General features: G+C 44.7%; 1 protein-coding gene across 1 annotated transcript; it reads left to right on the forward strand.

Moving 5' to 3' along the window:
• On the forward strand, positions 1-26,454 carry tmem273 (transmembrane protein 273). The gene is made up of 5 exons (XM_033012617.1): positions 1-111; positions 19,366-19,416; positions 20,301-20,411; positions 22,426-22,456; positions 26,283-26,454. The coding sequence occupies exons 1-5, from the start codon at positions 57-59 to the stop codon at positions 26,311-26,313; spliced, it is 279 nt and encodes a 92-aa protein (XP_032868508.1). The 5' UTR covers positions 1-56; the 3' UTR covers positions 26,314-26,454.
• The last annotated feature ends 531 nt before the right edge of the window (positions 26,455-26,985 follow it).

Consider the following 26,985-nt stretch of genomic DNA (forward strand, 5'->3'; position numbering starts at 1 on the left):
TTCACTGTAAGTCTAAAAGTCATCTTGTCGGGCAGCTACTCGAATGTGCAACGAAAATGCTTCACGATTTCAGCTGGATTAAGATATTACCAACCATCATCCTCTCACTTGGTAAGTGTAAAAAATATTCATATAAAATAAATAAATGCTGTTTGTTGTTGGAAACTATTCATGTTTGTTGAACAGCTGTAGTTTACTAGTTCTATTGGAAGACTTGTTTGCACATCAACATGTAACTCAGACATTTAGATTTGATTTAAAGATACTACAGCATGGAAACAGACCCTTTGACCCACTAGTTCTATGCTATCCCACGTTCACATCCACTCCCTACACACTAGGGGCAATTTACAGAGGCTAATTAACCTGCAAACAATCAGTTAAAGTTTGTTATTCAGAGGCATACAGGATATATGTAAACTTTAAGGAAGTAGAGAGACTGAATACAACTTCATGGTTACATCTTCTACCTCTCTATGCTGGGCTCAGGACAGGTCAACTGCGATGTTAACATCCAGCAATATGAAGCGGCTAACTCTCTCCTCCACTAACTCAACAATGAAAACCAGCCTCCCCTTTCTGGTCAATGCTTAGTTCCTTACAATGAGTGAGAGCTTGTTGTTGCAACACCACACAATCAGCTGTTCACCCTCTCTCCTGTAAGCGGACTCAGCAGAGTCTATGATAACCCGAGAGACTTTCCCCACTGCACCTCAAATAAAGTTTCAGTTCTTGGTGAACAGTTTATATTGAACATTGGAATGGAAGAAATTAAGTATTGTACCTTATTTAAGAATAAGGGGTAACGCTATTTAGAACGGAGACGAGGAAACACTTTTTCTCACAGAGAGTTGTGAGTCCGTGGAATTCTCTGCCTCAGAGGGCGTTGGAGGCCGGTTCTCTGGATACTTTCAAGAGGGAGCTAGATAGGGTTCTTAAAGATAGCAGAGTCAGGGGATATGGGGAGAAGGCAGGAACGGGGTACTGATTGTGGATGATCAGCCATGATCACATTGAATGGCGGTGCTGGCTCGAAGGGCCGAATGGCCTACTCCTGCACCTATTGTCTATTGTCTATTTGTCACAGGGACAGTGAAATTCATTTTTGTATACAGTTCAGTACAAGTATCACTATAAATAGGTACTTAGATACATATTAGATTATCATCTGGGATACCGTACATGTGTGTAGTAGCAGTCCACTGAGGCAGTATTCACAGTCTCAGCTCAGACAGCAACTTTGTTTAACTGCATTGCCTTTCCATTAATTAAATATAATCAGTTGTCTTAGATGATGTGAATCACTGAAGGAGAAGTGCAGTGGGTGTCACAAGAGAAGGTCCAGTGTTGGCCGAGGATTTCACACCTTATTTTCTGTTGCAAGCCCCATCTTTGTTAGAGGCCACGTAATCCCTTTGCAAAAGAAGGTGCCAACACCCAATGATCTGTGAAATAATCTGTTTATATGGAGCGGCACACTGGTGCAGCAGGTAGAGCCGCTGCCTCACTGCGCCAGGGACCCGAGTTTGATCCTGACCTCGGGTACTGTCCGTGTGGAGTTTGCACGTTCTCCCTGTGACCGTGTGGGATTCCTCCACATGTTCCACTTTCCTCCCACATCCCAAAGACGTGCGGGTTTGTAGGTTAGTTGGCCCTCTGTAAATTGCCCCTAGTGTGTAGGGAGTGGATGAGACAGTGGAATAACATGGAATTAGTGTGAACGGGGTCATCGAAGGTCAGTGTGGAACTGGTGGGCGAAGGGCCGGTGTCCATGCTGTAATGTCTTGCTCAGCAATTCTTCAGCGCCGGACAGCGTCCACTCTACGTTGCCTGTCCGTGGCCTTGCAGGATATAGGACAGTGTCCTGGTAAATTGGTGACCATCAGGGAGACCAACAGATCCTTGTGAGGAGCAAGATCTCCCAAATCTGCAAACGTACTCTTGTCGGTTCCTGGTTCTGGCAGCAGTGTCTTCTTGAGCATCTTTAAAGTTCTCGTTCAGGCCCTGAACGTTTCCAATCAGCTGAGTCTTGAGACTTGATATCGCCGAGAAAGTCCGTCGGTTCTTACACCTCTCTTTGGTTCTTGTTCAGAGGGGCAAGCTGTTTCTGTGTTTGACCTTCTCCCCTCCTGTCTGAGAATGAGGAATAAACCTGTTACATCCAGCAGCAGTAACATCTCCAACATGTTTCCAGATGCCCACTGTTTCTATCGCCAGCCCGGCAAGCTCACACATGCAGACATAGAGTCATACAGCATGGAAGCAAGTCCTTCAGTATAACTCGCCTATCCCAACCTAACTGTGCTCATCTCACTTGCCTGTGTCTGGTCCAACTCACTCCAAACCTTTCCCACCATGTACCTGCCCAAATATCTTCCAAATGTCGTAACTGTGTCCATTGCTGCTGCCTCTTCTGACAGCTGGCGCCGTATACCCACCATCCTCTGTATGAAAAAGTTGCCTCCCAACTCCCTTTTAAATCTTTCCCCCCTCACCACTACCCTCTCCAGCTTTAGACTCCCCTACAATGGTTAAAAGAATGTGACGATTCATGAACATCTACAATGTCACACCACAGCTCCAATGCTCCAGGGAAATAGTACTGACCTATCCAGTCTCTCCCAATAACTCAAATCCTCCAGACCTGGTGGCATCCTTCTAAGTCTTCTTTGCACCCTTTCCACTTTACTGATATCCTTCCTACACCAGGGCAACCAGAACTGTACACAATCCTCCAAATGTGTTCATGTAAATGTCAGCTGTAACTCAGCTAAACATGTTCTTGCCCGGCACAGGATTATGGAATGTCTGTACAAAGTCTTGTGTAAGAGACTCGTACTATTGGTTCACCAGCTTTGTTGATGTGAGGATGCAAGTCTTTCAGAATGACTCAGGCTGACACTGACTACCTCGTCTCAGCTTGCTCATCCCCCTCCCCCCCCCCGCTCATCCCCCCACTCATCCCCCACCCCACCCCCCACTCCCACCCCCCACTCCCACACCCATCCCCCCTCCCCCCCCCCCCCCCCACCCCCAACCCCAACCCAAAGATCTTCTACAGATGCATTGTAGAAAGCATTTTATCAGGATGCATCACAACACGGTTTTGGAACAGCTCCATCCAAGACCGCAAGTAATAATCGAGTGTGTGGTCACGGCCCAGACCATCACACAAACCAACCTCCCTGCCGTTATCTCCATCTACACCTCACGCTGCCTCGGCAAGGCCAGCAGCATCATCAAGGACCAGTCTCACCCCAGCCATTCCCTTTTTTCCCCACTCCCATTGGGCAAAAGGTACAGAGGTGTGAAAACGCACACCTCCAGATTCAGGGACAGTTTCTTCCCAGCTGTTATCAGGCAACTGAACCATCGGACCTGCTAGAATCCAGTCCTGACCTCCCATCTACCTCTTTGGGGGCCTGTAATCGGACTTTATCTTGCTTCATCAGATTGACTCAGGGAGCTTTGACTCTGACATCGGGAGGAGTGCAGGGGAGAGATAAGACTTTGCCTTCCATCACAGTGAGGAGGAGATTCACTATGATGGATGTTTGTGTCAATTGTGTTGTGTCTTGGTTCTTTTTCTTGTGTGTATGACTGCAGAAACCACATTTCGTTTGAACCTCAAGAGGTTCAAATGATAACAAATAAATTCTATCTATTCTATTCTATTCTATTATTTCATCTGAATTACAGGGCACAACCTATTGACCTTCTGGTATGTGTGGGAAAGAACTACAGATGCTGGTTTTACACCGAAGATAGACACAAAATGCTGGAGTAACTCAGTGTGTCTGGCCACATCTCTGGGCAAAAGGAATAGGTGTTGTTTTGGATCGAGACCCTTCTTCAGGCAGAGAGTCAGGGGAGAGGGTATACCGTTCCATGTGGCCCTTGTGGCTAAGGGGATCAGAGGGTATGGAGAGAAGGCAGGTACGGGATACTGAGTTGGATGATCAGCCATGATCATATTGAATGGCGGTGCAGGCTCGAAGGGCCGAATGGCCTACTCCTGCACCTAATTTCTATGTTTCTATCTATGTTTCTATGTTCTGAATTCCAATGTCACCAGCACTTTGTGAAATGAACAACCAAGTTTCTCTGATGTAACTAACCCCACCATGGCCATCACAGTATGGTTCACATTCTTAAATACAAATTCAAAAGAAACATATTGTAGAATTGGTGAGATGAAATCCGTGGTACACACTAAATATTGCTTGTACACAAAAATGCTGGAGAAACTCAGTGGGTGCAGCAGCATCTATGGAGCGAAGGAAATGGGCAACGTTTCGGGCCAAAACCCTGAAGGAAATAGGCAACGTTTCGGGCCGAAACCCGGAAGGGTTTCGGGACGAAACGTTGCCTATTTCCTTCGCTCCATAGATACTGCTGCACCCGCTGAGTTTCTCCAGCATTTTTGTGTACCTTCGATTTTCCAGCATCTGCAGTTCCTTCTTAAACACTAAATATTGCTTGTTAGCTATTGTTTGGGTCTGACCCTCTAGTCTACACCATGGAGAATTCTCCTGTCTTCTGAACATACCTTTACGTTCAACAGCCCTGCTGTGATACGAGGATTGATTTAGTAAAGTTGATAGGAAGCCAACACCAAAATTAACAATTGCTGTTAAATCTTCATTCAACCATAATTACGTTTTTACATTTTCTGTGGATTACTGCTTCAGATTACATGCTTGAATTGCAATGGAAAGTTGTAATAGTTTCATTTAATAATTGTAAGGAGGTAGTTAGCTCAATTAAACCAATCTAAATGGCACAATTGGTTAGATAAAATCATGTTGGTTTAGAAATGTAACAGAACATTACAAAAATATATCAAAATGGCATCTTATTAATTACCATGAGCTTTACCAGATGCCATGGAGTTCTATAATAAACCAATGAATGTGAGCTGGTTTCTGAGAAGCCTGAGATGGGGTGGGCAGGGGCGTGGCACATGATGTGGTTGCTTTGATCGGAGTGGTCATATCCGCACTGTAGACATAGCACCTGCAGATGCTGCAGTCCTGAGTAAAAAAACAAAGTGTTGGAGAAACTCAGCGGACCAGGCAGTAACTGTGGAGGGAATAGACATCACTCCCTCCATAGATGCTGCCCGACCCAGCGAGTTCCTCCAGTACTTTGGTTTTCGAAATTGTAATTTAAAACATTTTTTCTTTCCAGTTCACACATCACCAAATGCAAAATCTACGTGTAATTGATAAAGGAAGTCGGCAATTTAAAATTTAATTTTTAATGTTGATATTTGAATTGGTGTGGTCTGTCTTAGTAAAGACTTTGTAATATGTCTGAGCATGGTTTTATCATGACCAAAAGTCAAGAGTGTATAATAGTCACTTACAGTGCGAGTGGAACAATTATATTCTTGGTTGCAGCATCTTTACAGTCCCATTAATGTAATAGCATACAGATAAATACACAATAATAGACAAGGTGCAGTAGTAGGCCATTCGGCCCTTCGAGCCAGCACCGCCATTCAATGTGATCACGGCTGATCATCCCCAATCAGTACCCCGTTCCTGCCTTCTCCCCATATCCCCTGACTCCGCTATCTTTAAGAGCCCTATCTAGCTCTCTCTTGAAAGTATCCAGAGAACCGGCCTCCAGAGAATTCCACAGACTCACAACTCTCTGCGTGAAAAGGTATTTCGTCATCTCCGTTATCAACGGCTTACTCCTTATTCTTAATCTAGAATACAATCACTTAATAATCATCAATATTCAGTAACCAGACCATAATGGTGCAAAACTGAAGGTCATAGTACAGCCTGAGCCAGGTGCATGGTGGATCATATTTGAGAGTGTTTTAGTTTAGTTTAGATACAGCATGGAAACAAGCCCTTCGGCCCACCAAGCCCGCGCCGACCAGCGATCACTCATACATTAGTTCTGCCTTAAATGCAAGGGCAAATTCAGAGGGCAAGTTACCTACAACCCTGGATGTCTTAGAGCTAGCGGAGTCAGGGGATATGGGAGAAGGCAGGAACGGGGTACTGATTGTGGATGATCAGCCATGATCACAGTGAAGGAAGGTGCTGGCTCGAAGGGCCGAATGGTCTACTCCTGCACCTATTGTCTATGTATCTATGTACCTATGTAAAAGACCGGCACAATCAAGTGGAAATTCCAGCTGCACAGTATAGTGGATGTTCAATAGTTAGAGTTACTACAAAAAAAAGTAAAACCAAAAATAATCAAACCAATTAAATGAATGAACAATGAACTTAGTGAGAGTTACAGATGATATGGATGAAAAAGCATCTCAGAAAATATGTCAGTGCATGTTCTTTAAATAAGCAACATAAAATGTACAAAACACAAAATCCAAGGAAGGGTCCCGACCTGAAACGTCACCTATCCCTGTTCTTCAGGGATGCTGCCTGATCCACTGTGTTACTCCAGCATGTTATGCCTTCTTTCTTTAGCACGACATGTATGTAACATCGTGCCGATGTGAGCAGGTATTACATTGACACATTAGACTTTGCTTCCAGTCACACACACAACGTGCTCCGCTGCACAGTGACAGCATGTGTGAAACATTTGGGGAACATTCACATCTCCTTTCTGGAGTTCCATCCATCCATTCATCTCCATGGGCAACAAACAAATCAGGGGAACAGCACCACCTCCTGTTCTTCCAGCACGGATAAAATCACCCAGAATGTACAACAGGACAGCACAGGAACAGGCCCTTCAGCCCACAATGTCTGTGTTGAACACAATGCCAAGACCAACTCTTATCATCAACATCCCTCCATACCCTGCATATACATGTACCTATCTAATAGCCTCTTAAACACCACTATTGCATCAGTCTCTGCCATGATTAAACCCTGGCACCCACCTCTCTCCGTATACAAAACTTGCTGTGCACATTTTCTATCAACCTTTCCTGCTCTGGCCCTAAAACTACGCCCTCTGGTCTTTGTTATTTCCACCCTGAGAAAAAGGTTCTGACTGTTTGCCCTCTCTCTGCTGCTCATGACTCTTCCTACTTCTATCAGGTCTTCCCTTAACCTCTGACTCACCAGAGAATACTGGAGTAACTCAGTGGGTCAGACAGCATCTCTGGAGAAAAGGAATAGGGCCCTTCTTCAGAAAGGTCTCGACCCGAAACGTCACCTATTCCTTTTCTCCAGAGATGCTGCCTGACCCGCTGAGTTACTCCAGTATGTTGTGTCTATCTTCGGTTTAAACCAGCATCTGCAGTTCCTTCCTACACATACAGCATTTTGGCAAACCTCTTCTGCACCCTCTCCAATGTCTCCACGTCCTTCCAATATTGGGGTAATTCACCTATCTCGATGGTTCCTGAAGGTTTAAGAAGCAAAATGATGCTGCTTGTGAATAGCAGGAAGAACTCAGCAAATCATCTCTCCACTGGGCCAACCTCCACTGCTTGGAGCAGTTTGGTTTGCAGTGGCAGCTGGCTTTATGTCCTGTGTTATACCAGTGATTTACACTATGAACGTTCTTTAGCTGTTTGAACTGCATGGGATGTCCCAAACACAACGTAGAAATGAGAGCTTCTCAGTGTTACTTTTAGATGAGTGCAGGTAGAATAGAGCTTGCCTTGAGCCTGCCGTTATTCGGGGAGTACTAGTATGATCCTGCCAAGTGATGAAAAGCTGCTGACAGAATTAAGTCTGGGCCTTTAATCCTTGACAATCAGCACTCAGAGCCAGCCCAGATTTGAGGAGCTTAGTCAGGGTGAACCTTTGCTGATACAGCCATAATTCAGCCAGGACTATTTTTTGCAGAGGCAAGCTATTCAGCGATGCATTGCCGGTGCTTTGCCCTGTAATCTTGAAGGAAAAGATCCCATATTGGATTTCTTGCAAGTATGCAGCCTCCTCTCATCGACCAGCAATGTTGCTATCATTTGGTTTGGCTGGGTTTGTCTAGGTTGGGCTCAACTAAACCAAACCACGGAATGTTGGCAGACACCCCTAACTCCAGACGACACTGCACTTAGTTGGAACTAGTATACTCCTGACAGATCTTGCCAAAAAATAAAATCTTGAAAAAGGGAATATTCCTGACAGCTTGGAGTAAATCTCTCAGAGTGCTTGTGTAAATACAGAAGTTGTTTTTAAGGGAAGTAAGCCTGGCACATTGATGAACCACTTATTCAACAAACAAAATGTCAGTGACGTGGAGAGGAATTCTTCTGTAGATACCTTGCAGAAAGATAAGAGCCAAGAACAAGAAAGAGTAATGTGCTGAAAGACGTTAGATAAATAAAGGATTTTTTACTCATGAAGTAGCATTCAATATCATTGGTTTGGATTTAACCAGCAGTTAGAATATATTTATTTCAAGTGTGTGGTGTGTAGACTACTCTATCATCATTGCAGACACAAGGAACAGCAGAAGATGCATCACACACAAAGTCACAAAGCACTGTAGTAACTTAGCAAGTCTGGAAGCATCTCTGGAGGATGTGCAGAGGTGATGTTTCGGGTCGGGACCCTTCTTCAGACTGATTGTAGTAAAGGGGAGAACTCTTTACTACAAAGGGGAGTAACAGAAACAGGCCCTTCAGCCCAACTTGCCCATGCTGACCAAACAAGTCTGAAGAAGGGTCTCGACCCGAAACGTCACCCATTCCTCTCTCCAGAGATGCTGCCTGGCCCGCTGAGTTACTCCAGCATTTTGTGTCTATCTTCAGTTTAAACCAGCATCTGCAGTTCCTTCCTACACAGTCCTATCCACAAGTAATATTGTGTGCCTAAACAAACTGCTTCACAACCATGTTGAACGTTTTGCTGTGGAGATACCAGGTGCTGTTTCTTCAGGTGAAATTTAACACTAAGGCTTCAGACAAGATGCAAAATTTGCATGAACGCTATTTAAAGGAATTCTATAACTAGGGGGAGTTAGAAATCTATCGATGAGAAAACAGAGAGAGGCTGAGCAAATCAAGTTGCTTAATGTATATTTCATCTAACTAAAGAAAGCTTTAATAATGTGATGGAGAGATAAGGAGATGGTTTTGTTACAAACGGTCATAAGGTCTAAGTGATAGGAGTAGAATTAGGCCATTCGGCCCATCAAGTCCATTCTGCCATTCAATCATGACTGGTCTATCTCTCCCTCCTAACCCCATTCTCCTGCCTTCTCCCCATAACCTCTGACACCCGTACTAATCAAGAATCTATTTTTCTCTGCTTTAAAAATATCCACTGACTTGGCCTCCACAGCTGCCTGGTGCATATGGTACAGAGAGCAGGGGGAGGGGGGTCTGCATTGAGAATATTTATGCTGCCAAATGTGTGATTGCTGTTGTGTGTGGGAATGGGAATTAGGCAGTACACATGGAATAGATAAATCTGATCGACATGTCAAAAGGCATGCATTGTGGAGAACATTTTGTATGATTTAGTTGATGCTGGGATTTGTAACCTCACCAGATGTCAAATGATCACAGGAGGCTTTTGTACGGAATTGTAGAATTGGATGTTTAAGTTGAATAAGTTTGCCAAATTAAACAGCGGGGCTAGAAATGTTCACTGCTCACTCTGTTACGATCAGCGCTGCACAAAGGAAAAACACCAAATGGCAATCTCTCGGGATTCAGCCCAGAGTCAAATATTCTCTCGGCCCTGGGTACAGACACGTGGTCCTAATTGCCCACTTGGGATCAGTAACACTATTCCGATGGCTCAGCACTTTCCGCAATCAGCCACTTACTTCCCAGTAACAGACTGAGATTAATTGAGAACTTTTGCACAGAGAAAAAATAAAGTTTTAAGTAGTTGTACTCAAACATGTTTAGAATTAACGGGGGACTCCTGAGGAACCTCGCACATTTGAAAGTCTAGACCTCCACTGGGTTAGAGAAGGACTCTGCCAAATCTGAAGAATGGTCCCGACCCAAAATGTCATCTATGCATGTCCTCCAGAGATGCTGCCGAACCCGTTGAGTTACTCCAGCGCTTTCTTTGTGTTTTCTTTTACCATGCCAATTCTTGCAGTTTTGTGTCGGGGCTGAACATACATTTAAAACATCAGGACAAACCATCTACATCTTGGCTTCCTGTTTCCTGCAGACTTTTGTTATATTTGGATCTCCCAAATTCTGATGTTAAACATTTGCAGAGCAATTGGTCTGGAGTTTTTGCGGACATCCTCAACCTCTTACTGCCACGGTTCAAGGTTCCTGCCTACTTTAGAAAAGTTATTGATAATACCGGTGGCCAGGAGTAAGGTGACAAGCCTCAATGACCACTCATCTCCACTGTGATGAAGTGCTTTGAGAGGTTTGTTACAACACAAGTCAACTTGCCTTATTAAAGATCTGAACCCACTTCAGTTATCATTTCAAGTAAGAATTTTCTTGTTCTATCTGGGAGATATGACAATCAAACACTCTTGACCACAACAACCATCAATAGCGGGTGCGATCTCGCTGGCCCCCCACTTTAAGCTGGACCACTTGGACAAGAGCAACAAGTACGTCAGCCTATTGACTACAGCTCAGCGTTCAACAGCATCACCTCATCAAGCTCAGCTTGTGTGCTCATCCCTATTAATCGTGCTTAGCTAATGAATAACTTAAGTGAATGAATGAGAAAATGTACTGGTTTAAACTTGGAGTTCAGTTATTACATTGCAAGCTATGGGCAGGGGATGTAGCTCAGTGCTAGAGTGTACGCTTTGCATGTATGAAGCCCTGGGTTCAATCCCCGGCTTCTCCACTCATTTGGGGAGAGGGCAGGAGAATGGGGTTAGGAGGGATAGATAGATCAACCATGATTGAATGGCGGAGTAGTCTTGATGGGCCAAATATCCTAATTCTATTCCTATTCTTCATGCCCTTAAAGTGTCCCCAACATTATGGATATTTAGTTTAGTTTAGTTTAGAGATACAGCGTGGATACAGGCCCTTTAGCCCACCGGGTCTACGCTGACCATCGATCCCCACACATTAACACTATCCTGCACACACCAAGGACAATTTACAATTATACCAAGCCAATTAATCTACACACCTGCATGTCTTTGGAGTGTGGGAGGAAACTGAAGATCTCGGAGAAAACCCACTCGGTCACGGGGAGAACAGCGCCCGTAGTTAGGATTGAACCCGGGTCTCTGGCGCTGTGAGGCAGCAACTCTACCGCTGCATTCCTGTGTCACCCGGTAGCTGGAAAAAATATTGTTGAAAAAATGTAGCTTACTCTTTAATAGATACGTACGCCGACACCCTATAACCACTAAAGAATCTCTGACCTTGACTCCTTTAATTATACGGTTGGCCTCGGGGTGGGAGATTGCAACCTTCATGTGGTCCACCCTGTTTCGACTAATGGGGCTGTCCCACTGTACGAGCTAATTCAAGAGTTCTACCAAGTTTCCCCTGATTCAAACTTGGAGAATTACGGTAATGGCCGCTCGTAGGTACTCGGGGCTCTCGTGGACATTTTTCAACATGTAGAAAAATCTTCACGAGCTTACCGCGTTTCCCGAGTACCTGCCATTAGCGTTACGAGCCACTAAGAGACGTCCCCGAGCTCCGACGTACCCGCTACGTACATTCTACGTGCTTACCACGAGTTTGATTTTTTTTTTTTAACTCGGGAGAGTTCTTGAATGACTTCGTACAGTGGGACAGGGCCTTTATGCAATCAACGCAACGTGCACAAACAAAAGATCAAATAGAACAAGTTGACCGACAACTTTAGGCTGTGCACGCTGTACGCAAGAAGACATTGGTTGCTGTTCTTGTGCAATGGATCTGCCGGGCAGTGAAACATACATTTCAGTTCCTGTTACTCAAGTATTTCCCGCTTGGCCTCTTCCTATTGTCACTTTCCTTCGGCATGTGCCCTGTAGAACCTGTGATGACCAGACTGGTCTTGATGTGGTTTTGAACAACAGCCTCCCTTGTGTTTTAGTTTAGTTTTGGTTCAGCGATTCAGCATGGATACAGGCCCTTCATCCCACCCAGTCCAAGCCGACTGCCAATCACACTAATTCTATGTGATCCCACTTTCTCATCAACTCACGGTTTACGGGGGGCCAATTAACCTACAAACCCGCACGTCTTTGGGATGTGGGAGGAAACCGGAGCACCCGGAGGAAACCCACGCAGTCACAGGGAGAACGTGCAAATGGGTGACGTTTCGGGGCGAGACCCTTCTTCAGACTTGGTTGGTCAGCATGGGCAAGTTGGGCTGAAGGGCCTGTTTCTGTTACTCCCCTTTGTAGTAAAGAGTTCTCCCCTTTACTACAGTCAGTCCGAAGAAGGGTTCCAACCCAAAACATCACCTATTCCTTTTCTCCAGAGATGCTGCCTGACCCGCTGAGTTGCTCCAGCATTTTGTGTCGACCTTTTTTAAATCCCAGTTATTTTCTTCTTGCATAAGGCGTGCACAGCCTAAAGTTGTAGGACAACTGGTTGTATTTGATCTTATTTGATTGTGCACGCCGGGTTGATTGCATTCGTCAAAACAGGGCGGACCACGTGAAGGTTGCAATCTCCCGCCCCGACCTAGTTATTAAATGCGGAAATAGTTTCACCTCAACATGACCCTTCAAGATTTTAAAAGGTGATTGAAGGCAATGAGAAAAATGCGACACAGATGCAAATCATTCTTCCTGTGAGCGTACACCATCTTTGTGTCTCCCTCCTACCAGGGTCCAGTGCGTGGACACTATATCTTGTGATGATCTGTGAGAATCCCCAGCATCATTGCAAGAGCAGTCTTAAAATAATGACAGCAACAGCCTGCAACAAACACACAAGGCCTGTAGTTGTTTATAAAAACAGAACTTGCTTTCCCAATCAGGAATCCTTGTAGTTTAGCAATGACATGTGGACAGGAATCTGAAGACTCTTGAAGGTCAGCCATGCCTCTAATTAAATGCTCGGACTTCCTGTTTAGGCAACAGACTGGTAATGGGAGATGACTCAGCACTTTGACTGCTGGCTTTTCATCACCAGCACTATAATGCAAAGGGGACATTACAATGAACTAGGACATTGTTGCCCCAGGATCTCACTGATGGACAATATTGCCCGGAAGAGCCAGACATTGGTTGGGGTGAATGGCCACTGAATACCTTATAGATTTAGCCTGCATCACTTCTGGAGCCAACCCTTCAGCAACCTTGGTTAAACTATGATGAGCGTTTGTCGGCACTGGGCCTGTACTCGCTGGAGTTTAGAAGAATGAGTGGGGACCTAATTGAAACCTACAGAATAGTGAAAGGCTTGGATAGAGTGGATGTGGAGAGAATGTTTCCACTAGTGGGAGAGTCTAGGACTAGAGGCCACAGCCTCAAAATCAAAGGACATTTTTTTAGGAAGGAGATGAGGAGAAATTTCTTTAGTCAGAGGGTGGTGAATCTGTGGAATTCTTTGCCACAGAAGGCTGTGGAGGTCAAGTCAGTGGATATTTTTAAAGCAAAAATAGATAGATTCTTGATTAGTACGGGTGTCAGAGGTTATGGGGAGAAGGCAGGAGAATAGGGTTGGGAGGGAGAGATAGATCAGTTATGATTGAATGGCGGAGAAGATTTGACGGGCCGAATGGCCTAATTCTACTCCTATTCCTTATGACCTTAGTCAGTGAGTGTTAGAACCATTGAACCAAAGAACGGCAATGGAGAAAACCATTCAACCCACTGAGTCTGTTGCCTCTTTCAATGTCCGCACACAACAAGCCTTCCCGTCCATCCCGAAACCTCTGCTATGTTTCTTCCAAGTAGTTATCACAATTGTTTAATGACTTAGTTTTAAATCTACTGCCAAGGTCTATTTTACAGTTCATTCCAAATCCTAACCACAGGCGATGTGAAGAATATTTTCCTCATCTCGCCTCACGTTCTTTTGCCAAGGACAGTAAATCCCTCCTCATTAGACCTTCAACCAATGGAAGCTATTTGTATTTCTATAAACTATTCAAGGGTTTTAATTATGGTGGAATTAGCGGAAGGATAAACGATGGTCAGGAATACTGGAATTTGCATTCATCATACATTGTATTTTCTGTTATATGTTCTTGTTTAATTTATTTACCTTAAAAACATATTTCATTTATTTAATAACTTTGTCTTCTAAGTGACAGAGATAGTCTTTTAAATCTGAGTTTATATGATGCTAGTTTAGTTGAGTTTATTGCTATGTGTACCGAGGTACAGTGAAAAACTGCTTTGTTGTGTGCTATCCAGTCAGCAGAAAGACTGGGCATTATTACAATCAAGACACCCACAGTGTACTTATACAGGATAAAGGAAATTATATTTAGAGCAAGACAAAGTCCAGTAACGTCTAATCAAAGACAGTCCAAAGGTCTCTATAAAGGTAGATGGGTAGTCAAGAATCTATCAATCTCTGCCTTAAAAATATCCATTGAAATGGCCTCCACAGCCTTCTGTGGCAGTGAACTCCATAGATTCACCACCATCTGACTATAAAGAAATCCCTTCTCCTTTCTAAAGATGCATCCTTTAATTCTGAGGCTGTGCCCTCTGGTCCTAGACTCTCCCACTAGTGGGAAACATCTTCCCACAGATGGGGGAGACTAGCCGAGGTTGGAAGATCGGAACTACATCCATATCTTATGAGAGGACAGTTCAGTAGCCAGATAACAGTGGGGTAGAAGCTGCTCCTGAATACGGTGGTGCTATGGACATGCTGGTGAATCATCTCCAGATGAGGTGAGTGCAGTCACCTCACCTGTATTACCTTCAGGTGGAAAACAACCAATTAGCGTTGCTTCCTAACTTTGGCAACTGGAGAGTAAATTGATGGTCAAATTAGGAAAAGAAAACTAAAGATAATCAATTTGGCAAAGGAATTTCATAACATTTGAGAAATTCAGCTTGTTCAGAGCTCACAAGCTTCTTGACATGGAAAGTCCAAAAGTGCTGGAATAACTCAGCGGGTCAGGCAGCATCTGTGGAGAACATGGATAGGTGACGTTTCACAGAGTGTTGGAGTAACTCAGTGGATCAGGCAGCATCTGTGGAGAACATGGATAGGTGATGTTTCACAAAGTGCTGGAGTAACTCAGCGGGTCAGGCAGCATCTGTGGAGAACATGGATAGGTGACGTTTCACAGAGTGCTGGAGTAACTCAGCGGGTCAGGCAACATCTGTGGAGAACATGGATAGGTGACATTTCACAGAGTGCTGGAGTAACTCAGCGGGTCAGGCAGCATCTGTGGAGAACATGGATAGGTGATGTTTCACAGAGTGCTGGAGTAACTCAGTGGGTCAGGCAGCATCTGTGGAGAACATGGATAGGTGACGTTTTGGGTTAGGACCTTTCTACAGTGAAGAAGAACTTGACCATACTTGCAGCACCAGTCCTTGTAGCAAAATCATGAGAGGAATAGACCGGGTAGATGCACAGAGTCTCTTGTCCAGAGTAGGGTAATCGAGAACCAGAGGACATGGGTTCAAGGTGGGGGGGAGGGGGAATATTTAATAGGAACTTGAGGGGTAAGTTTTTCACACAAAAGGGTGGTGGGTGCATGGAATGAGCTGCCAGAGGAGGTAGTTGAGGAAGGTAATATCACAAAGTTTAAGAAACATTTGGTCAGGTTTAGAGGGATATGGGCCAAAAGCAGGTAGATGGGACGTGTTGGTCAGTGTGGGCAAGTTGGGCCGAAGGGCCTGTTTCCATGCTATGAGAGTATACTGCGAATACAGTACTAAACCTTGACCTTGTTGCCCTTGACCATGAAATCAACTGCGGACCATCCCAGGGTCATACAACTGCTGATGCTGCAATAACTGACAGAGCTAGTAAAGATGATGGAGAGGATAGGAGAGAAACGAGAGCTTTACTTGCACCCTGACTCTGGCTTGCGCGTGGGGTCCAGTCAACCTCTGGGTTATGGCTCAGATTGGGGGCATCACGTGGAGAATATCTCATACAGTTACTGCAGCACTTGGTGTTCAGGCATGAGTCCAGCATCTGCACTTCATGCCATGGAATTGTCCAGTGCATAGTCCCCCCTGAGGAAGCATTCATCCCTGGTTGCCAGCACTGTGAACAATGCTGGGTTCTCACTAAAGAGGTCAGTGCATAGGAAAGTAGCTGGCTCCCTGCCACGTCTCCTGCTGTGACCCAAGACAAAGCCCAGGTGTCATGTTGTGTTAGAAGTCTACAAATATCTCGGCACATTTAACCTGAGGTGAGAATTAAAATGTGTCCAAAGTTTTCACTGATTCTTCAGTCAGATTTCAGAGGCTGTGAATGTGCGTTGTCAGCCGGATCATGGTTGGGGGTTGGGGTGACATGGAAGGTTCCAACTGGTTGCCATTCTCCGAGTAAAAAATGTGAGTGTTCTGCAGAGCCAGAACTGGTAAACTAGCAGAGTGAATGCAAGGAAGTAGGCAAGGAACTGCAGATAGACACAAAGTGCTGGAGTAACTCAACGGGTCAGGCAGCATCTCTGCAGGAATAAGATAGATGCCATTTTGGGTCGAGACCCTTCTTATACTCAATACCCTGACTGATGAAGGCAAGTATACCATATGCCTTCTTTACTTGTATTTCCACTTTCAGTGAGTTATAGACTTGGATTCTAAGATCCCTCTGTACAACAATGTTAACAGTCTTGCTGGAGAAACACAGCGGGTGAGGCAGCATCTATGGAGCGAAGGACATAGGTAACGTTTCGGGCCGAAACCCTTTCCGATCAATGGTAGTCCGAAGGTCTCCATTGAAGTAGATAGTATTTCAGGATCACTCTCTAGTGGGTGATAGGATGGTTCAGGTGCCAGATAACAGCCGGGAAGACACTGTCCCTGAATATTGTAGGTGGGTGGTGGGTAACTACAGGAGGGTCCAGATTTCAGACTGGTCTGGTTTGGTCTCCTTTGAGTAGCAGTGAAGCAGGTCTGACTGTTCTGTGACAGCAGTTTCATTATCAGCTCCCACCGCGACGTTACTAGGGTTATTGTGGACGGTACCGCCCAGTCTGGATGTTTTTAGTTTGGTTTAGAGATACAGTGCGGAAACAGGCCCTTTGGCCCACCAAGACCACACTGACCAGCAATCACCGCACATTAACACACCTGGAACAATTTACACTTATACCAAGCCAATTGACCTACAAACCTCGTGGGAGGAAAGTGAAGATCCTGGCGAAAACCCACGCGGTCACGGGGAGAACGTACAAACTCCGTACAAACAACACCCGTGGTCAGGATTGAACATGGGTCTCTGGTATTGTAAGCGCTGTAAGGCTGTAACTCCACTGCCGTGCCACCGTGCTGTCCGATACAGACCGTGGGTCCGATTATTGCCTGTGAGGATTTCTCAAACTCATTAAATTGGATACTTGTTTAGACTTCCTGGTGCTGTACAATGACGTCGCATGTTAGAGACTCTAAGCTGCAGTGTTATCGTTGTCAAGAAAATGATGAATGAATACAAGCAGTTTATTATAAACAGATTCCTCTCCATAAGCTAACTTGGATCATAGTCATCGAGCTGTGCAGCACAGAAACAGGCCCTTCGGTCCACCTTGTCCACACAAACAAGTTGGTGCAATGGGCTAGGGTCTTGTGCCTGTATTTGGCCAACATCCCTCTGCACCCGTCCCATTCATACATCTGTCCACATGTCTTTCCAGTCATAATTCTACCCATTTTATAGCTTCCTCTCCCAGCTCATTCCAGGTACAGGTGCCTCTCTGAGTGACAAAGTTGCCCTTGAACTCCCTTTTAAATTTCTCCCATCTTATCTTAAGCCTAGGTTTAGAATCATCTACAATGGGAAAAAGACTGTGAGCATCATTTTATCCATGTTTAAGAAAGAACTGCAGATGCTGGAAAAATCGAAGGTGGACAAAAATGCTGGAGAAACTCAGTGGGTGAGGCAGCATCTATGGAGCGAAGGTGTAGGATTATTTTCTGGGTGAGTCCCTTCCCGAAACATCCCCATTCCTTCGCTCCATAGATGCTGCCTCCTCCCAGTTGGATTGCAAGCTTGTCGTGGTCGGGGTGCTTGTGTGTCTCAGTGACCCCTAGAGCTATGCCAGCGGGAGATTCGTCTCCTGTTAGGGTCTCCCATGCTGAACAGGTCTAAGGGTAGAGGCGAGACGAAGAGCAATCCACTGGTCCTCCAGGTTGGGGGTTGAGCACAGGGCTAACAACTCTGGCTCGTAAAACACATATGTTACGGAAACAGCAACTGAAGGAGTCAACACTGAGTGGAGGACCTTCGTTGCTGCCCTACATGCCGGGAGGCAATAATAGGCAGTAAGTAAGTATAGATACTGCCTCACCCCCTGCATCTCTCCAGCATTATTGTCACTTTATCCATGCTTTGTCTGTAAGTCAGAAACATCCGTTTTTATAGCTGTCCATTTCATATCATTCAACACACACGCTCCAATTCTTATGTCTCATTGAATATTCATCCTAACTATCTATAATTAAACTAATGGAATATATACTGTATCAGTCTAGAATACCAGGAATCGTTTTATTATTAATATTACTAGCTTGAATAAAGATTTTTAAACGTAAGGTAGAATTTGTGTCGTTGGATTTTCATGTCACCCCAGGGTATGTAGAAGGGTCCCCACCCTAAACATCACCCATTCTTTTTCTCTGGAGATGCTACCTGAGCCGCTGAGTTTCTCCAGCACGCTGCGTCTATCTTTAGCCCTTGTACTTAAGCCCCTGTCCCACTGTACGAGGTAATTCACGAGTTCTCCCGAGTTTTCCCCTGATTGGAACTCGGAGAATGTCCGTAGGATGCGTAGGAGTTCGTGGATGTCTTATAGCGGCTCGTACGAGTAAAAAGTAAAGAGTAAAAATTCCGTCTGGGGTCCTTGCGTCCTTATGGCATTAACATTGAATTCTCCCAATTTGGCTAGCCCGTGCTGTCCCCTCCCCTTCCTTAACCCTCTAGCTGTCTCCTCCCACCCTCCCATCCGCCCTCGGGCTCCTCCTCCTCCTCCCCTTTTCCTTCTTTTTTTCCCCACCCCCCATCAGTCTGAAGAAGGGTTTCGGCCCGAAACGTCGCCTATTTCCTTCGCTCCATAGATGCTGCTGCACCCGCTGAGTTTCCCCAGCAATTGTGTGTACCTTAAAAAGTAACAATGTTTTTCATCACGAGTATTGTTTTACTCATGGACATTTTTTACATGGATGAAAAAAGTCACGTGTTTACCGGATGTCCCGTTAGCATTACGAGCCGCTACAAGACATCCACGAACTCCTACCAACCCGCTACGGACATTCTCCGAGTTCGAATCAGGGGAAAACTCGGGAGAACTCTTGAATTACCTCGTACAGTGGGACAGGGGCTTCACTGTGTGTGCGTTACACTGTGATTCAATCAATGTCTTCACATTTGTTTTGCAGATTATTTTACGACAAAGGTATCTGCCACTGGAACAGATGGAGATGAAGTTGGTGGGTAATGTTTGATCTGTTCAGCTTCCGAGCTGCACCTCCAGGTTTATTGTGGGTTTGTGCATTTTGTACAAGTGTTCGAGGGTCAGAATCTTTCTGAGTCCAAAATTTGTGCACAGATATTTTCAGTTTATGTTTTGCATGGAAACAGGCCCTTCGCCCCATCAAGTCCACGTCTCCCATCAATTACCTGCTCACACCAGCTCTATGGTATCCTACTCCCTCCCCCATTCCCAATAAACTAAGAACAATTTACAGAGGCTGATGAACTTCCAAGCCTGCTGCTGAGGGGTGACCTTACTGAGCTGTATAAGGGCCATAGATAAAGTGAACGATCACAGTCTTTTTCTCAGGGTAGAGGATTCTAAAACTAGAGGGCAGAGGCATAAGGTGAGAGGGAACGGAATTAAGAGGGATGTAAGAGGCGAATGTTTCACTCAGAGGGCCGTCCGTATCTGCAATGAGCTGCCAGGGGAAGCTTGCGTATGGCGTGCACAGCCTAAAGTTGTAGGACAACTTGTTCTATTTGATCTTATTTGATTGTGCACGCCGGGTTGATTGCATTCGTCGAAACAGGGCGGACCACATGAAGATTGCAATCTCCCACCTCATAGAAGCGGATGCTATAATGACTTTCTGAAAACATTTTAAGACAGATATGTGGACAGGAAGGCTTTCTCGGGATATGTGCCAAATGTGGGTAAATGGGAGCTTCCCAAAAGGCCAACAGTCAGCGTGGAGAGGACAGACAGAAAGGCCAGTTTCGGTGCTGTACAAATGTCTGTCTCCTTGGTGACCTGTGTGTTTAAAGCTCCCTCCGTGATTGGAATAGTGTCTCCCGGTTCACAGTTTATGAGCACTCACAGCTTTCTCCTCTTTTCCAGACCTCAAGTATGCGCTGATGGGAGCGGGAATAGGAATTTTTCTAGTTGTCACATTTCTCGTAATAAAGATTTACATGATTAAGAAGCACATCTATGAAAACGATTTAACGGGTAAGATGTTATGACAATTCACAGAATTAAAGACACCCCTTGTTCTAATGTTACCTTGATAGAATGTAATTAGTTTGGTGTCAATGTCAGATTTTATAGTGACGTCCAGTGTTGGGAGTGTGCATGTCATTCTACTGTTCACAATGTCCCTTCAATCACTAATCCTCAGTGATGTAGAGTTGTCACTCTGTTGGAGAGGGTGGAGTGAGCCTCCCAGCACAGCGACATCATCTTCAGTGCAAATACAAACCAAAGCCTTGAATGAGCCGCGATTGTCAATTTACAATCAACATGTGACAATCAGCTGATACAAGTCAGTTCATACAAATCTACCCATGCAAATCAACACCATGCAAATTGGCACATGCAAATCACCGCATGCAAATCACAGCATGCATATCACCTCATGCAAATCAACACCATGTAAATCGGCACCATGCAAATTGGCGCATGCAAATCAGTGCGTGCAAATCAGTGCGTGCAAATCAGTGCATGCAAATCAGTGCGTGCAAATCAGTGCGTGCAAATCAGTGCGTGCAAATCAGAGCATGCAAATCAGAGCATGCAAATCAGCACCATGCAAATCAGCACCATGCAAATCAGAGCATGCAAATCAGCACCATGCAAATCAGTACATGCAAATGCACTGAAGGATAGTTCCAACCCAAAATGTCACCTGTTCTCTACAGATGATGCATGACCCGCTGAGTTACTCCAGCACTTTGTCATTTTTTGTAAGCCAGCATCTGCAGTTCCTTGTTTTTACATGCAAATCAGCATGTGTAAATAAACACATGCAAAGAAGCATATGCAGATTGGTGCATGCAAATTAGCTAGTACAGCTTCCATTCAGTGTCTTTTCTTTGCTGAAATAATATTGAATATTCTTCCCTCTTCTTACTGAGAGGATAATGACACTCCAATACACTAACCCTTACATATTGATCAATAATTCATGCACTGCCATGTTATAACATTCACACTCATTGAAAATTGATATTTAGGAATACAAATTTTGATGCCCTTTCCTTTAATGCAAGCTGGAAATCACGTCGTAAAACTGCGCTCCCTCAGGCAGTTCAGATGTAGAGCCAGCGTTAGGATTCTTAACCCTTGTTGGAGATTGTAGCTAAATTTAAGCTGGCTTTAGTGAATGGGGCCACTCACTGAGTGAAGGTCCAGTTAAATTAACTTCCATCAATCGGACAAGTGTAAGGTAGCCTTTGTCACAGACGGCTACATCCTATGTTCTCTACACCCAAGTGGGTCCTTTACCTGCAGAATGTACCCGAGCCATATGCATAGAATCATAGAGAGATATGTCACAGAAACAGGACCTGTCAGCTGCCAGAGGAGGTAGTCGAGGCCTGGACTATCCCAATGTTTAAGAAATAGTTAGACAGGTACATGGATAGGACAAGTTTGGAGGGATATGGTCCAAGCGCAGGCAGGTGGGACTAGTACAGCTGGGACATGTTGGGCAAGTTGGGCCGAAGGGCCTGTTTCCACACTGTATCACTCTGTGACTATATGCATCACAACATGGACATCCTCAGTCTCTGAGGCCAATCTAAAATCATTGGTGAGTCATTAAGTCAGAAGGTGTTTAAGTCCAGTTACACGACAGGTCCTTCAGACTGCAATGTCCACACAAGCCACCACCCTCCACTGCCTGCACACGACCCACATGCCTCAATTCCCTGCATATCTGTATTATTTAATTTGTTATTGGGTAGGCATGTGAATATGCATTTACAAATAAAGAACGGCTGGTGCTCATCTAATGAAGGAAACCATCGAGTTTCACCATAAACATTCAGTGCCAGAGAGGTTGTTTGTCAGTGATTAATATTTCACACTATTAAAAACATACCTTGAGCTGAAACAGCAAGCTGCAATGTTTTCTGTTGAGTTTGGCTTGTCTTTGTCAGTTAATGCACAATTGTCTCGATCATAATGAACAGAAATGTACTAATCCATGACTGAGCTGATATCATCACTGCTTCTATTCCAGATCCTCTCTCCAAGCAAAGTCAGTCAGTCAGGTAAGAAATAAAGATTACCTCACAATATGGCCCAGATATTGGGTTGAAAACTTGTATGTTTAAATGTGCCGCACAATTTATTATCAGTGAACATAAAAACATGTAATGGAGGTGATTGGAGAACTATTGACGTTTCACAAAGTCATTGGCTCCCACTCCAAGTTGACAGTGGTCATGGTATCACTTGGAGGAGCTGTACAACCCCTAATGCAGAAGCTCGGACATGCTTGATGGCTCTGGGCCTGTACTCGCTGGAGTTTGGAAGGATGAGGGGGCAACTCATTGCAACTTACTGAACAGTGAAAGGCCTGGATAGAGTGGATGTGGAGAGGATGTTTCTACTCGTGGGAGAATCTAGGACCAGAGGCTGTAGCCTCAGAATAAAATGACATACCTTTACGAAGGAGATGAGGAGGAATTTCTATAGTCAGAGGGTGGTGAAACTGTGGAACTCATTGCCACAGAAGGCTGTGGAGGCCGTCGGTGGATATATTTAAGGCAGAGATAGATAGATTCTTGATTAGTACGAGTGTCAGGGGTTATGGGGGGGAAGGCAGGAGAATGGGGTTAGGAGGGAGAGATAGATCAGCCATGATTGAATGGCAGAGTTGACGATGGGCCGAATGGCCTAATTCTACTCCTGTCATGTCTGAACTTGACATGAGTGTCCCATGTGTGACAAGGAACGAGTGAGAGCTTGCTTCAGCTTTAGGTGGACAAAAGTGCTGGAGAAACTCAGCGGGTGCAGCAGCATCTATGGAGCGAAGGAAATAGGCAACATTTTGGGCCGAAACCTTTCTTCAGACTTTGTTTGAAGAGGACTCTCTGCAACATCTGTGGCATGTGGGCAGGTTGGTACACAGTGGTCACTGCCACGAGCTGCCTCATCCCGGAGGCCAGACATCGACTAATGCAAGGGATGCAATGGTACTTCCCCAGAGTCAGGAACAGCTTCTTCCCCTCTGTTATCAGGCTTCTGAACCATCCTTCCATAAGCTAGGAAGCTTACTGCCCAATTCACCTCTACCCCATTGCGGACATTGGACTCTGGAACTGATGTGCTATAATGCTGAGAACTATATTCCACATTCTTCCCCTTTGACCTCAAGACAAAGGAATAGGAGCAGAATTAGGCCATTCAGCCCATCGAGGCTACTTCACCATTTAATCATGGCTGAACTATGTTCCCTCTCAACCCCATTCACTCGCCTTCTCCCCATAACCTTTGACACCTTTCCTAATCAAGAACATATCAATCTCTGCCTTAGAAATACTCACCGTCTTGTCCTCCATAGCTGTCTGTGGCAATGAATTCCACAGATTCACCACCCTCTGGCTAAAGAAATTCCTCCTTGTCTCCATTTTTAAGTTACCTCCTTTTATTCTGCGGCTGTCCCCTCTGGTTCTATTTCCTCACAATACAGGAAATATCATTTCCATGTCCACTTAATCTAGCCTTTCATTATCTGGTGGGTTTCAATGAAATCCTCCCCCCGCCCCCTTCACCCCCCGCACCCCCACTCCTTTCATCCTTCTAAACTCCAATGAGTAGTGACCCCTTGTTCTAATTATTGCATTTGAGGAAACCCATGTGGTCACAGGGAGAACGTGCAAACTCCACACTGACAGCACCCGAGGTCAGGATTGAACCAAGGTCTCTGGTGCTGTGAGGTAGCAGTGCTACCAAGTGTTAGAGGCTGTTTTAACTTCTCACTGAAACAAGGCTGGCTCCCACAATATTTGCAACATTTCCTCGTTACAGTAGCGTTATGATTGAGTCAACGTTCATTGTGGAAGGGGTTGTATCGCCAATGATAGGCCTGGGATGATGAGGGTGTTACTGCACACCGATTGACTCCACAAGGCAGGAGTTTGTGGGGTTACAACACAGAGAGTGGTGAGTCTCCGGAACTCTCTGCCACAGAAAGTAGTTGAGGCTAGTTTATTGGCTATATTTAAGAGGGAGTTAGATGTGGCCCTTGTGGCTAAAGGGATCAGGGGGTATGGAGAGAAGGCAGGTACAGGATACTGAGTTGGATGATCAGCCATGATCATATTGAATGGCGGTGCAGCCTCGAAGGGCCGAATGGCCTACTCCTGCACCTATTTTCTATGTTTCTAACATATAAGCTCCCCTGGACATGAACGATTCATTCTTGTAGCTCTCCTGTTGCAAAGTTATCACGGAAGCTTTCCACGTAAAGGAGACTGTACAACCTTTTTACAGACTCGATGTTTAAGAGTTAAGAGTGTCTGAGGAGAATGTTTGGCAAGAAGGAGTTGTAACGAGGAAGTGGGGCGATGTGGAGATCCCCTGGGCCAGGAAATGAATCCAATGTTTTCAGTAATGTTGGCAGCATTGCCAAAATAAATCCAGCAAGCAGCATTCACTATATTATGCAGCTTTCTTTAGCAAATGACGAGCTTTGTTTATTTAGCCAACATTTTAATAAGAGATAAATTCAAGTGGAACAGCAGCTAGATTTCATTGGAACATTGAATTTCCTAGAATCTAATCTGTCAAAACTGGTGAGGGACAAAGCTAACGTAGCAGCATTAAGGCTGAATGGGGCCATAGTTATACGGTGAAGGGACAAAGTTTAAAGGAGATGTGGGGGACAGGTATTTTACATCGAGTGTGGTGGGTGCCTGGAACGCGCTGCCTGGGGTGGTGGTGGAAGCAGCCACAAAAGTACCATTCACAAGGCTTCTGGATAGGCACACGGATGGGCAGGGAATGGAGGGATATAGATATTGTACAGACAGAGGAGATTGGTTGAACTCGGCATCATGTTAGGCATGGGCATTGTGGGCTGAAGGGACTGTTCCTATTCCTGTTCTATAACAGACGATGAATGACCAGTTTGCCCCAAGGCAGTAAACCACATCTCATTTTATTTATTGATGACTTAAATACACAAACCTGAGCAGAATCAAAGACAATACAGAATAAGGATTATAGTTAGTGGTGCTGTGGCCACGAATCTCACAGTGGTGTTAACATACTTCAGTTACAATGAAGGAGTCTGGTTATTCTTAGATTGTCAATCCAAAACTCAGACGGATCCTCATGAAGTTAAATACCACCCTCCTTCTGTGGCAAGGAGCTGCAGACGCTGGTTTACACCGAAGATAAATCAGCACAAATGGCTGGACCAACTCAAAGGGTCAGGCAGTATCTCTAGAGGGAAGGAACAGGTGATGTTTCAGGTCAGAGCCCTTCTTCAGACTTCTTTAGACAGAGGGTCTGACCCAACACGTCATCTGTTCCTTCTCTCCAGAGATGCTGCCTGGCCCGCTGAGTTACTCCAACATTTTGTGTCTTCTATGGACTTTGTTTTGGTTACACCATGGATGACAGCTTGGCATTATTATGGTCTGGTTCCCAAGTATTACTGAATATTAATTCATTGGACTATTGCTTATTTATTTATTTATTTATTTATTGTGTCTATTATTGCTTTAACCGGCCTTAATAGTTAACACTCTTAACTATTGGTCTCTTGACCATTCTGTTCCTGTACATTTGAGACCCTGTGCAACTATGGTCTTGCATTCTCCAAAGCTTCTGAAATTGTCTAACTACCACCAGATCTAATGAAGCAAACACTAAGGCCTCTGACTCAGTATCAAATTCACAATAGCCACAAACTGAATTCAAACATCATTGCGCAGTTAGTTAAAGGAAGAGGTAACTGGTGTTGTATTTCCTGTTAAGTTGAAGCTAAATAAGAAGTCGTGTTATTGAGAATTGTTTGTTTGCAGTCTTGATATTTATATTTTTTGATTTTTAAAAAATTATATCTGATCTTATTTTATATTGCAGGGAAGAGAGATACAAACTTGCCCAGAACTGAAGGTCTCGAGGGCAGTGATTGAGCCGTTAACTCGCAAAGCTCCCACCCCCCCCAACCCCCGAAGGAGAATTGTTCGTGTTTGCAATTGCCACCCGGGACTGGTTAGGATTCATCACCGAATATTAAATGGAATACAAAATGTATTCAGTGTTGCAATAAGTTATTGAGTTATTCCAATACTAAAGTTTCAATGCATTCCTGCTTTTCCCCAGCTATCCTTGTTACATAAGTCTCTATTCCCAGCTATTATAGTCTCTATTATATTCATCTTATATGAGTCTAGACCATCCACTTGGTACCCAGTTCCACATTCTCATCCCTTTCTGGGTTAAAAAAATGCTTTCCAATTGGATTAATTTGATACAATATTGTTCTCTATTCTTGTTGGTTAATGTAGTATACCTGCTAGACGGAACTTAACATGTTTAATCTTCAACTGCTGGGAACCACTTTGTTAGACAGTGTCTTACACCAAACGTGGACCACTATCTACTGCAGAGGTCTGGTCCACAGCCATTGCTTCTATGCAGCCTACAGTGTTCACTGCAACTGCTCCACAAAGAGATAGACACAAAAAGCTGGAGTAACTCAGCGGGACAGGCAGCATCTCTGGAGGAAAAGACTGTCCCGCTGAGTTACTCCAGCTATTTGTGTCTTTCTCCGGTTTAAACC

The sequence above is a fragment of the Amblyraja radiata genome, chromosome 37 (genome assembly GCF_010909765.2).
Source record: "Amblyraja radiata isolate CabotCenter1 chromosome 37, sAmbRad1.1.pri, whole genome shotgun sequence".
NCBI classification, from domain to species: Eukaryota; Metazoa; Chordata; class Chondrichthyes; order Rajiformes; family Rajidae; genus Amblyraja; species Amblyraja radiata.

What these genes read in the sequence shown, in the direction of transcription:
- tmem273 (XM_033012617.1), top strand. Translation starts at nt 57, where the DNA reads ATGCTTCACGATTTCAGCTGGATTAAGATATTACCAACCATCATCCTC. An exon ending in AACCATCATCCTCTCACTTG is followed by an intron (nt 112 to 19,365) that starts GTAAGTGTAAAA and finishes TTTGTTTTGCAG; the next exon opens with ATTATTTTACGACAAAGGTA. An exon ending in AAGCAAAGTCAGTCAGTCAG is followed by an intron (nt 22,457 to 26,282) that starts GTAAGAAATAAA and finishes TTTATATTGCAG; the next exon opens with GGAAGAGAGATACAAACTTG.